Genomic DNA, 13,550 nt, shown 5'->3' on the forward strand with positions numbered 1-13,550 from the left:
TGGATTCTCGCTACGCCGGCGAACCTCGATTTCACAAAAGCTGCCCGAATCCTTCGAAGAGCTGCTGGTGGCTTTTCAGCGCCACGTGATTTCTTTGCGAAAGACCAGAAACTTTCAGCTGGGGCAAATAGGCAATGCTGACCAGACGCCGGTTTACCTGGACATGCCATCGCCCCTCACCGTCCATGAGAAAGGCTCTAAACAAGTTTGTATCCGGTCTACTGGAAACGAGAAGACGCGGGTTACAGTCATGCTATCGTGCACGGCAGACGGCCGCAAGCTCCCGCCCTATGTCATCTTCAAGCGCAAGACAATGCCGAAAGGTGAGGAGCTGCCGAAGAATGTCATCGTGAGATGCCACGAAAAAGGTTGGATGAACGAGGATCTTGTCCTCGACTGGGTGAAGTCAGTGTGGTGCAAACGGCCCGGTGCACTGTTGTCCTTTCCATCCATCCTCGTGCTGGACGCGTTTCGTTGCCATTTGGCCGACTCGGTGAAAAGGCTGCTAAGCGACTGCCGCACAGAACTTGTTGTGATTCCGGGTGGGATGACCTCACAACTTCAGCCTCTCGACGTTTGTGTCAACAAACCCTTCAAGGACGCAGTCAAGCGATGCTACGCGGAATGGATGCGGTCAGGTGAGCCTGCAGTGACGCCGGCCGGGCGGCTGAAGCGAGCATCGCCAGCCACGCTGTGCAAATGGATTGTGGACGCGTGGGCAAGCATCCCAGAGGAGCTTGTGCGCCGTTCGTTTAAGAAGTGCGGCATCTCAAACGCCCTCGATGGCACAGAAGATGAGTACCTGTGGGATGATTTGTCCGACAAAGAAATTTCCGAGGAAAGCGCTGCTGAAGATGAAAGTGATTGAAGTGTGAGGTCCGATTTCAATAAATGTCTTGTTTTTTCTCTCTCGTATTATATGCGGTAAAAACTTTTTTTTTCCATTTCGCGTCTCCAGAATTTCACCTCGTATTATATTCGGGTTCGTATTATACGCGGGTTTTTACGGTATTCGCTAGAGTAGCCACGTTTTTTACTTGTAATCACAGGTAGTAAAGCTCACATAGACTTGGTTGTAATCACTTTCTGGCTCCTAGAGGAACATTAGGGGGGGCCAATCACTTGGGCATTTATTCTTTACTAACTCTCTCGTGCTTCGCTGAAAGCTTTCTTTCTTCCTTTTTTTTTTTTTTTCTTCTTCATACACTTAACACATCTCATGCACAAAGTTCTGGTGGCACCACTTCACCGCTTTGGCTTCAGAGTTGCCAACACCACTTATTCTTGCCTTGTCTTACTGTCTGCTCACTGCCTTCAGCACTTTGCTTCATGCTATTTCTCATTTGCCAGGTTTGCTTGCTCACTTGGTGCCTTCTGGCTGCATGCCTTCTCTCCTCCCCCTCCTATCCCTTCTCTCTCTCCTGGGCCCTCCACCTCCCTCCTCTCTGCTGGGCTCCTGTGCAGTTCCTCCCGAGGTTGAGCCTCCTCCGTCTTCCAAGGTCACGGCCTCGGGGCCTGACCGAGTGGAATTGGCCAAGTGTGAGATGTGCGGCAAGCTAGGCACAAAGTCAAAGTTCAAAAAGTCCAAGCGCTTTTGCTCGTCGTCATGCGTCAAGCGCTTTAACCTGGCATGCTCCGAACGCCTTGGCATATTTGCATTCACCTCTGAGCCCGAGAATGAGGACGAGCTTCCAGGTGAGGCTCCCCTTTTGGCGGGCTTTTTTTGTGTGCTGCTGCTGCTTTTGCTTGATGTGGGCGGAGTAGAGAAGTGTGAATTCCCAGGTGCTGGTCAGAGGGACACTGAGAACACTTTCACGTTGGCCTTATTCGATTTATTTTCAGGTTTTAATTACCTTTTCTGAAAGTAGGCCTGAAAAAAGGTCGGGGAGATTTAATTTTAGTATCGCCCCCCCAGCGGGCCTTTATCGCAGGAAGACTGTGGTGGGCGAAGTTAGGAGCTCTGCTTACTTTTTTGCCGCAATTCACTTCCTATCTGCACCCAGGAAGTCAGTACTTTTTTAAGCGTTGCCGTCAGTGTGACGAATCTGAGTGGAGGGGCGGGAAAGGTGTTAATTTTTGAGCTGCACATTTTTTGCTGCCAAGTATGCATCAGCACATCCACAAACAGTCAGACTTTTGAATTTTGCTCACTACAGAAGTTGTGTGGAGTTGTCCTGAGTGTCCCTATAAGTCTAGTCAAATTTTAGTTAGACTTATTTGCTTGAAATACCGTTTCTTGTACTTCGCTAACAAGTTTATAGCGAGTTTCTAGTTTAAAAAAATGTTGTTTCCGCACTTCCTCTGTGTCACGTTTGATTGAATAGTGTGTGCTTTTAAATGCTATGCTGCAATGATATGGAGTACGGCAGTGTTTTGAGCATACTGCCTTCAGCTTTCTTAGCTACAATATGCACTATTTCTTGCCTTTTAGGCCTTGTAAAATGCTATTATAATTTACGGGAGGCTTAACGCAAGACAGACGTGGACAAGAGAGGGACACGGGACAAGCGCTTTTGTCCTCGTCTGTCTCACGCTAAGCCTCCCTGTACGGGCCCAGAACTCCACTTTGCTCATTTTATTATACTTCGGTAATATTGTCAAGCTCATGGGGGCTGTATGAAACTTCTATATAAGTTCTCTATATAACCTCCTTGGTCAAGGTCATCCCAAGTTGGAGGCCTTGAGCTTGCAGAAGCAGGGATGTAGCAACGACTGCAGAATGACTTCATGCATGCTAATATTTCCTACACGTGAACGGTGTTGAAGCATTTTATAGGAATGAACGCAAGTTTTATCAATAGAAAAAAACAATTTTTATTGTTTATTACTGATAAGTGATTTGTGATATAGCAGGGATAAAGCATAGTTAAAATTTTAATAACCTGCCCCTTCAGTACAACCATTGAGGTAGTTGAATGTTTTGAATTGGCTCCTTTTTTTTCTGTTAGTAGTGAACAAAATAAAAATGACTCAATTTTTTAGCTTAGCACATAATTTTAGCTTGTTAACAGGGATTTGTCTTTTCTTCCTAATATGGAAAACACTGGTAAATATATGCTAGTTCAGTTTTCAAAGTTTGGTTAAAGTCAAGCTTCAGAAGCCTATTCATGGAAGGCCTGACGTTGCAAATGGACGCCGCTTGCCACAGTGATTATGTTAAAGAGACTTGTGCACAAGGTCCGTACAATCCACTGCACTGTGGTCAGATAATGGTACTTAACAGCACACTTACATATTTTCGTTATGCTATTGGCTGAGGTTTTGATTTTTGAAAGGATGACAGTAGGCTCAGTGTTATTTTCCCAGTCAAGTGACTGGGGCTAGTGCGTTTATAATTTTTTTTTCCCTGTCAGCATTTGGCACGCCTAGTTTTTTTGATGCTGTTCTCCTAACCCTGCCTAACTTTGCCTCGTGACACAATGCAGGTAAGGTGACCAAGAAGAAGAAAATGGGAAGGAAGAGCTGGCGAAAGGTTCAGGGAAACCACTTCAATGACTTCTCGTCTGAAAAATGGGTAAGCAATGTGGTGCAGCCATCATTTTCAAAAACTCTGTATTTCTCCAGGGCTGGGCAAAAAAAAAAAAAAAAAAATCTGGCAGCTCTTTTTGTTTATTATAACACATTAATTGTGTACTATGTTATAGCAGGTGGCCCCGATAGAATCTGCTGTCTGCTTTCATGCTTTGCCTATTCTTGCCACATTTATTTAATTGGCTTTATTCTGAAACAAAATGAAATCGCTTTGAAAATGCACGCATGCACCCACACTTAGAGCGAGCAGTGTCCCAGTCAGATACTTTTCCCACATAGGAAGAAAAAGCTAATTCCTCTCGTATAGGAAATTTATGTGTCCTTATTTCCTTCATTAGAAACCGATTAAAAAAAAAGATTCCATGTTTTAAGATTTTTAACTAGTAATACTGCACAGCTAAAAACAGAATTTTTTAAACACATTTCTGCTTTTAAGAGGACAAAATTTACTCTGTTGTCACAAATTTCCGCGATGATGATTATCTTTTAAACCAAGTAGCTTTAAATCTCATTCAGCCAATATAAAATAGTCGTGTAAACTCGGTATTAACATATTACAGAGCACATTTAAGCATTCAAATCGAGTGATTTTTTACTGTGAGGATTTTGATGAGGGTTCCAAGGACTGCTTAGGCTACCTGGCAATGTTGTTTATAGTTCCCCAAGCTCTAAAATCCATGCATGCCCATGTCACAATTTTTTTATTTGTTAACTTTTTCTGGCCACTGGCCATGCTCTAGTTTTTTACAGCTTATACCACTTCGTTGTTGTAGTCAATCAGTGTGGTTTGAATTTGAGCGTATCTAGAAGGGCTGCGTGCCTTTCTTTTTTGCTTGTTTGGCGGGAAGGGTAAGAGTGAAATAACAGGGTTTCAGAAGGCAGAAATGTTGCGAACCACTGTTTTAGAGGTCTTCACTAAGTAACCAACAGTATTCCTGATTAGTGCTCTTCCTTTATTTGGAGTATTCTTTTGCCGGGTCCTAGAATCTTCACCTAGTGTGATACTGCAGCTCCTTAATGAGAGAATTTGTTTTTTTGTATAAAGAACTAAGATGTAAACTGCTTTTTCTGCCACTTAGGAACTAAAAAGAGTGTTTCTATTTTAAAAGCAACAGCTTCTCTTGGGCACTGAAATTCCATAGCAGCAGTATGATTATGCATAGAAATGATTTTTTGGGAGAGATCCAAATCACCGGTACTTCTAAGCTTTATTTGTTGTGCTGCGTGCACAATTCTACTATGTCATACTGCACCTCTTCAGTTTTTCTGTAGCCAGGATACAAAATATGGACTCGGCACTAAAAGCAGACTGTTGGCCTTCTGAATAAAGCAGCTGCAGGATGAGGCTATAATTGCAGCAGAGAGATTTTTCATGTACGGTGGTATTGCATTAACAGTTATTTGAGCACCCTCATCTTTTCCCAGTTTCAATGAAAACAAAGGCACTTATGATTTGAGCAGGTTTATGTTGAGAGCTGCACACATGTATATATATATATATATATATATATTATTTTTTTCGAGGCATGGTCGTCAAAAGGAGAGAGATGCTTAAGGCCGCAGGTTGTGTAGTTACACTTTAACATGGCAAGTTTAATGCTTGGTAAGTTTTGGTATGGCACCAACCATTGCATACTTCTTTATGCACTGCCAAACAGCACTGAGCTGCCTGCAATTAAGCTTTTTTTTGCATTGTGGTGCCTTTAGTTTTACCTTTCTATTTTCTTTTGTATACTTTCACGCCTCACAGCAGCAGCAGCCTCAGTCAGAAGATTCACAACAACAGCAGTCACAGGCTCAGTCACTGCCACAACAGCAGCAGCAGCAGCAGAAGCAACAGCAGTCACAGCAACAGCAACCGCAGCAACAGCAGCAGCAGTCACAGCAACAGCAGTCACAGCAACAGCAGTCACAGCAACCACAGCAACAGCAACAGCAGCCACAGCAACAGCAGCAGCAGCAGCAGCAGGTTCAGGACAAGGATGTCAGCATGGATACACTGGAGCCAGCCAAAGATGATGCCAGCACACCAATGGAAACGGCGGCCATCGGTACTCGAGGAGGACCTGAGCCACCGCAGCAGCTTTTGCGGCCTGAGAGCTCAGTCGAGTCACCCGCTCCAGTTCCACCCTTGGAGATGGAGGTCGACACTCCAGAACCAGCGCCAGTTCTGCCAAGCAAGAACCCAAAAACCTGGACGGTGAGTGTGTCGACAACAGGAAAGAAAGTTAATCTTGGCTGTTTGCCTTTGAGACAAGTGCGTGCATGCACTTGTGTTTAGGTGAGAGACACTCACATGCACGCGCACAGATACACACGTGTATAAAAAGCACATAGTACAAGGCCCCTCCCTAATTGTCTGCTATTTTGTGAAAAATCGTGCATTCAAGCAGTGGGTTTTCCCAGGATTATGTTAGCAGCCACATTCTCTTTTTGAAGTGTTCTTGCGGCTACCAGTAGCAATGACACTATGGTCGAACAATGACCGTTATTCTTTATTTGTATAATGCGAGGGGTGGGTTTGAGGGCACCGGAGAGCTTTAGAATAAATATTATCATACTATTATCATACTATTATATTATCAAACAGTTTAGACCGGCCATAGTTGACGGCGTCAAAGTGGGTACATCAGCCTTTATTAAGAGGCAATGCTTCAGATGTGCGCGCTATGGTCAAGTGGGCCAGTCTTCCGAAACAGTCAGTACCACGTTACAGAATTTTGATGTTTAAGAGTAACATCATTGATGATGGCACCTTTATTTATATCGTAATTGAACGCTTCCTTGGGAAATAAGTGCTATTAAGAGTGGCCAAGTTCTTGAAAAATGTTTGCCTTTCAGACCACGATGTGTTACCAGCATGTGACTGCTGCCAAATCTATGTTTCTGCTACTGTAAATGGTTACTTTGTGGATTAAGAGCTTCATTCAGGAATGATTAGCAACTAATTGGCATTAACTATTTGTTAACCTGATAACTTTTATGTGAACTGGCACATGACCTAGTGCCAGCAAAGCACTGCAGAATTGTGGTAACTGCTGGTGCCCTCTGTCCAATACAGATACAGTGCAGCATGTATGGCTTTTATTTGAGTGTCCACATTTGGCTTCAGAAAGTGGCTTCAAAATGTTTCTTTATACGTTTAGGTAAGACACAGCGATAGTGATTGTATTGATAGCACAGATATAAGAGCATATCTGGTTTTGGAAGGCAACTGTAGGAGTTTTGGGAGGTATGATCTGAAGAGACACGATCATTAAATCATACTGCCACACTTAAAACTATATGTAGTACCCTAATCAATACTGGAGAGAAGGAGGGCTGAGACACTGTTCCTCCCAATGGTTCCCATACGCCCCCCCCCCCCCCCCCCCCCCTGCCTAAGTGCTGTTATCCAAAGATTTGATTGCTGCACCAAACACGCCTAACTTAACCAAGGGGCTGATCTTACAACATTCTGCTACATTATAACAAAAATATTGCCACCTAGCATTGCCAAGTGCTGCCTCTCTGAACGAGAAAGGACGAAGAAGAGTGTGTCGCGCTTTCGCGTGTGTGCCGTGTTTCCGCTGGGCGAACTCCGCTGGATTTCAGTTGTGTTTTTGCGCCTGGCCCTCGGTCACAGAGCATGTGACATTCTGGTGGAGCTGCTGGGTAAAACACTCACCTATACAAGATACACCACCTGGAATACGTCACGCCAGCCCTGTACTACTTGACACGCCGGTGTACCGCTTCAGCCCTTTGCCACCACCATGACATCGAGTGTACCTACTCGGCAAGCTTCCGGCATCGCGTCAGCTAACTACACCTTACAGACCCCGCGAGTCCTGAAGTCTTTCCACGATGACGTTTTTGAGGATGTGAAGGACTAGTTCCGTCAGTTTGAATGCGTCACTGCTTTCAACCAGTGGGATGACGCTGCTAAACTGAGAAACGTTTATCTCAGCCTCGAGAATGACGCTCGTACCCAGCTTGAAGACCGCGAGCAAATTTGAACATCATTACGAGAATACCGTCGTCAACGGCTCGAGGCGCTCACCAGCGCAAATCGCCGCGAACGTGCTGAACAGGCCCTCCATTCTCGCGGGCCAAGCGAGAATGTCCAGACATACGTAGAAGACATGACACGCCTCTTCAGGCGAGCTGCCCCAACCGAAGAAAAAAAAAAAAACGCGACACACTCTTCTTTATTTATTCTCATTCAGAGAGGCGCCACCTGGCAATGCAAAGTGGCAATATGAGTAATCTATACCGAGCCTGTGCCGAAATGGCACTTCAGGTACAGAAAACATCAGCATTGGCAAACTAATCTTGTCTAGAATTCCTTACTGAGTTGTTGATATGCGTGCCTTTATTTACTTTGCATCATGAAAAAGACATAAACGAAACAAGTCTGCAGTAAGCTTGCATCATGGTCATCCTGAGGTGTGAAGGGCAGAGCAGAAACATGCGCATGAAGAGAACACTCGCAAACAGTACTTTTGCTTGGTCAAAGCAGGGCATAGCAGGCTACATCAAAATTCTTTCTTCATTGATGTTTGCTTCTTTGCCATCCTAAAACTTAACTGGCTGATACTGCTTATTCGAAAACATTGAAAACAGTGTGTGTGTGTGCGTGTGCGTGTGCGTGCGTGTGCACTGAAACTGGAACTTTCTGTTTATTCTTGTATGCTGTCCAGAGTAACATGGAAGTGATGCTTGTGCTGTTTTCCTCATTCTCATCTCTCTTGTTTGTGTAAATATCTGAGGTGCAGAAAAGGTGGGAGTATTGACTATTGGTGGGAAGGTAGAAGAATTTAGGGTCCCGGTACGGAATAGGTATTCATTTAGGAAAACGCCTTAGTGTAGAAGCGATGGACGATACCTTCAGAGATATCATTATTGAGTGCGCGGTAGAATTAGGTTGTAGGATAGTTAGAGAAGGTACCAATAAATTGATTAAGAGCCGCCAAAGTCTGAAAACTTCCTACCCAACAGACAGGATAGAACTGGCAGAGATATTAAAGCTAATAAATAAGCGTAAAGTGGCCGATATGAAGAAGTATAACATGGGGGAAATTGAGCATCCTCTAAAGAACAGGGGCAACCTTAAAGTGGTACTAAAGAGAAAATTGTACATAAGCAAAAACCAGATATGCGCTAAGGAACAAGGTGGGCAATGTCGTCACTAATATGGACAATATATTCAAAAGTAGCCGAGGAGTTCTATACTCACCTATACAGTAGCCAAAGTAGTCAGGGCAATAATGAGATTGGCAGCAGGGAAGAGCAGTTAAACGTTCCGCCAGTGATGAAGGACAAGGTCGAGGTATGAGAAGAGGGAAAGCAGCTGGGGAAGATCAGGTAGCTATTTATTGAAGGGCAGGGGAGGTGGGATATCATGTTAAAAAAACTGGCCACCCTGTATATGCAATGCCTGGTGACATCGACAGTACCAGAATCATGAAATGCTGACATTATCTTAATTCATAAGAAAGGGGACGCTAAGGACTTAAAAAATTACAGACCAATCAGCTTACTATCTGTTACATACAAGGTATTTACTAACGTAATTGTTAATAGAATCAGGACAACCTTCAGGACTTCAATCAACCAAAGGATCAAGCGGGTTTTCGGAAAGGGTACTTTAATATCAGTCATATGATCTATACCATCAACCAGGTGATAGAAAAATGCTCTGAATATAACCAGCCCTTATGCATAGCATTCATTGATTACGAAAAAGCATTTGAATCAGTCAAAACTTCAACAGTCATGCAGGCATTGCAAAATGAGGGTGTAGAAGAGCCATATGTGAAAGTACTGGAAGATACGTATATCTATATGGTGGCTGCACAGCAACCATAGGTCTGCATAAAGAAAGTAACAAAATTCCTACCCAAAATTCCAAAAGGCCAATAAAAGCTACTCATGGTAAAAAGATACCAAGAAAGGTGTTCGGCAAGGAGGCATGATCTCCCCAGTACTATACACTGCTTGCTCAAAGGAAGTAGTCAAAGACTTCGAATGGGAGCAGTTAGCGATAAGGGTTAACGGAGAATACCTCAGTAATATCTTATTCGTTGATGACATTGCCTCACTAAGTAACTCAGGAGATGAATTGCAAAGAATGATTGATGACCTAGGCAGGAAAAGTAAAGGTAGGCCTAAAATCAATATGTAGAAGACTAAAACAGCCTCGGGAAGGAACAGCAGTTTACAATAGGTTGCGAAGCATCACTGGAAGGGGTAAGCGAATATCTCTACTTAGGACTGGTAGTAACCGTGGACAGATCCGCATCATGAAAGACAAATAACTAAGCGAATAAAATTCTGGATGGAGTGCATTTGGCAAGTACTCAGAGATTAGGACTACCAGGTTATCGGTATCACTCAAGTGGAAATTTTACAACAGTTGCATCCTAACTGTACTCACTTATGGGGCCGAAATATGGAGGCTAACGAGAAATGTTCTGCTTAGATTGAGAGCAACGCAGACAGTTATGTAACAGAAAATGGTTGGTGCAACGTTAAGAGATAGGGAGCATGCAGAGTGGGTCATGGAAATAACTCGAGTTGATGGAAATTTTAGTGCAAATCAAGAAGAAGAAATGGGCACGGGCAGAGCATGTAATGGGAAGAGAGGATAACCGATGGCCAAAAAGGCCAAATCGTGGATACAAAGGGACGGAAAGCGTAGCAGGGAGCGGTGGAAAATCAGGTGGGCAGATGAGGTAAAGAAGCTCGCAGGGGTCAAGTGGATGCAGCTAACACGGAACCAGGTTAATTGGAGGAGTATGGGAGAGGCCTTCGCCTTGCAGTGGGTATTATAGTCTGGCTGATGATGCGATGAGGATAATAGGCAATTGGCTGAAACTGAATCAGGCGGCAAAATGATGGAATGTGCGTGTGTGAAACAAGTGTGGTGGGTGTTGGGGGTAGCAGCACCTGCTGGTTACTTGCAACTCTCTGCACACATGCTCATTTGCATGTACACATACACTTGCAATCAGTTATGCCAATGCCATAAAAAGTATTGGGGAAATTTTTTGAAAAATAGATTTGTTAGAAATATTGATACAGAATGTCAAAAGGGTTCAAAGCGTCTACACACTTTTGCAACGGCTTTTCCATGACTTGAAGGTTCCCAGGTAGGCGGATTTCGGAAGGTCCTGAATGGCTTTCATGCGAGCTTCTTTCACAGCACTTAGGGTCCCATGGTACTGTCCTTTGAGGGAGGATTTCACTTCTGTGAATAGGAAATGGTCTGCCGGTGCCAAGTTGGGGCTATGTCACAGTGCCGTTTATTATTAGATAGTTGCTGACCTTGAATCAACTGTGGCTGGCTACATTGTCATGACGCTTCTCTTCAGTCTTCTTAGCACTTGTAGTTGAAAAGCACCATTCACTGTCTGTTCCTCAGGTACAAATTCAAAATGGGCCTCCCCTTTTGTGTCGCTTTCTTCGACACGTCATCAGCATAGCTTTCGCTCTGGACTTGCTTATTTCAGCTTTCTTCTCTCTCTCTCTCTTTTTTATAAGGCGATGCTGGAGTGTGCCACCCCAATTTAGCTGTTTTGTTCTGGATTGTATTCAAATATTTAAGTTTCATCTCCCGAGATTATGTTGCCCAAAAATCAGGGGTCTTCTTTATTGCCCTGCAGAAGGTCTTTACAAGCAGACACTTGCCTCTGCTTTTGCTTGCCCGTCAAGACCTTTGGGATGAATCTAGCGTAGATCTTTCGTATCTGCAAGTTTTCATTGATAATGCTGCACACTTTTATCTTAGCAGTGCGAGTTTCATCTGTGACCGTGCACATTATCGGTTCTTGTTGACGGCTATCCAGCGTGGGGCTCAACTTCTACACTCTCTCATGTCATCTTTGAAAAGCTTGTTCCACTTAAAAGCTACAGTTTGTGACATGCTTTCACCCTTTAAACACTTAATGAATCATGCTTAACATCTTCATACCTGGTGATTTCCCCTGTCCAACACAAAACTTGATGGTGCACCACTGTTCAGTCGTTCGCTGCATTTTGTTAAAGATTCTTGCTTTATGCCACCCTCTTTTACTGGAAGCACGTAAGCATACTCTATCCTTAAATAGCGTTTATGTATTTTCTGTCACATGCAGGTTCAAGAAGTTGCAGACTACATCCAGGAGCTTCCAGGCTGCACTGACTACGCAGAAGAGTTTCGCTCCCAGGAAATTGATGGCCAAGCACTGCTTTTGCTCAAAGAGGATCACTTGATGACAGCAATGAACATCAAGCTTGGCCCGGCTCTCAAGATATGTGCCAAGATCAATGCCCTGCGCGAGGAACAGTAACGCACTACAAACAAGTTCACACCACTTGTGTTCGGACTTCACATCTTCCCAGTGCTCAAGACACCTTCCAAGACTGTGCTGTGGTGTCAGTTCATGTTTATTTGACAGACCCCCAAGTCCAGATAAAGGCTCTCAAGTGTGATGGCCGTAGTTTGTGCGTAGGTAGATCCTGTGGCAATGTGGAAAGTGGCCTCCTGCTTCAAAATGTGACTGAAGTGCACTGGAGTGACATTACGCTGTGTCGGTTATGTTTATGTGAACTGCTATAGCATCAGGTTTTTTTGTGCACCTGAACTTTTCCAAGCTGTGTGTCGTGTCCACGTGCAGATTATGATGGCGCAGCTGTGTGCATGTGTATGTATGTGCAGTGCTCTTGAGACTGATTGAGGATGAAGCTGTTCTCGCTGTTTTATCCATGCATGATGATCTCCACACAATGCTCGTGGAACAAAAAGAAGAAAGGCAATCGTTATCTTAGAGAAAGGCTGGAACACTGCTGGGGAACCCATGTGCTACGGAAATTGGCGCAACTTGCCCGTCGCTTGCATGTTTAAAAACAGAGTTATTTGTATATTACAGTGGTGCAGTTATTTGCTGCTTTTAGTTTTGTGAGTGTTCAGGTCGGTGATCTTCCACGCATACTGTAGGAATCCTGCGAGTCTGAATGGAGGTTTGATATTTCCTTTCTTATTTATTGTTGCCCATTGAAATTATTGTACATCCTTCTTGATGAACAGAGATGAATCTTATCAAATGCATGTGTTTGTGATATGTTTTTGTGACAGCGACCACAAATGATACTTTTCAACCTCACTGCATGATGCGTGGCAAGCAGCCAATGGAGAAATGGACTGTGCCTGCAGTGAGCATCTCATGTACAAAGTTTAATGTCTGTTGGAGGGAAATCCTTTGACTTGTTTTCGTTGGTGATGTGTGCCTGTGACCCATGCGTGTGTGTATGTGTGCGTGTGTGTGAGATTGCACATTTTATGGTGTCTGTTTTTTTGTAAAATATGAACCCGCCTATTTTTTTTAGTTACTTTTTTGTGAGAACTGGTCAGTGGAACTGGTCAGTGGTTTCTGTGCATGCTGATGCCTCGGACTAAACCTCGAACATTTTCTCTACATCTGTTGAGAAATATTTCTCTTGTAAGTATACTTCATGTAGGAGAGCAAATTGAATCCTATCTGTCCCTTCACAATTGCTCTTGCAGCTTTGGCTTTGAGCTGTAGTAATGATATAATCATACTTATAAAATCAAATATTTCATATTTATTTGCCCATGCTGGAGAGACATGTAATTATACTTAAGAATACTTGCCCAGATGTTAATAAAAAGCTGTACCCTCTCTAACTTGTGCTTACTGAGCTGGTTACTTATGCAGTATCCACAGTTCATACTTATCGGTCTACACAGCACTTCACAATAAAAAGCTGCAGCACACTATATGTGCAACTGAGGGCAAAATCTAGACACTGAACTTTACACCACCTTGACAAAAAATAACATTGCAGTGCATGCCCAGGGCTGTTAAGAAGGCCTAACAGCTCTGTGCATGCGAATGCTGTGTCATCAGCTTGCACGAAGCTCATGACCACAGGTATTGCTATGTCCAGAGACTGCAACTGCTTCGGCATAGCAGTTGCAAAAAAAAGAATGGTGTACAGAAGTTTGTCGATGAAATTTACTACACAATATTTCATAC

The 13,550-nt window shown here is 43.7% G+C and overlaps 1 protein-coding gene across 16 annotated transcripts in view; it reads left to right on the top strand.

Annotated features, from left to right (window-relative positions):
• The window catches only part of LOC146197141 (uncharacterized), a 212,031-nt gene extending 198,815 nt beyond the window's left edge, over positions 1 to 13,216 (top strand). For 13 of the 16 annotated variants that reach the window (XM_084598910.1, XM_084598909.1, XM_084598911.1 and 10 more), the window contains 4 exons: positions 1,465 to 1,695; positions 3,426 to 3,514; positions 5,282 to 5,731; positions 11,649 to 13,216. In XM_084598910.1, coding sequence (XP_084455036.1) covers positions 1,465 to 1,695; positions 3,426 to 3,514; positions 5,282 to 5,731; positions 11,649 to 11,843 — 965 coding nt within the window. In that variant the 3' untranslated portion in view covers positions 11,844 to 13,216. The remainder of the gene's footprint in view (positions 1 to 1,464; positions 1,696 to 3,425; positions 3,515 to 5,281; positions 5,732 to 11,648) is intronic. The other 3 variants (XM_084598905.1, XM_084598914.1, XM_084598913.1) reach the window with 3 other exon arrangements.
• The last annotated feature ends 334 nt before the right edge of the window (positions 13,217 to 13,550 follow it).

The sequence above is a fragment of the Amblyomma maculatum genome, chromosome 3 (genome assembly GCF_055883805.1).
Source record: "Amblyomma maculatum isolate TAMU_Amacu chromosome 3, ASM5588380v1, whole genome shotgun sequence".
NCBI classification, from domain to species: Eukaryota; Metazoa; Arthropoda; class Arachnida; order Ixodida; family Ixodidae; genus Amblyomma; species Amblyomma maculatum.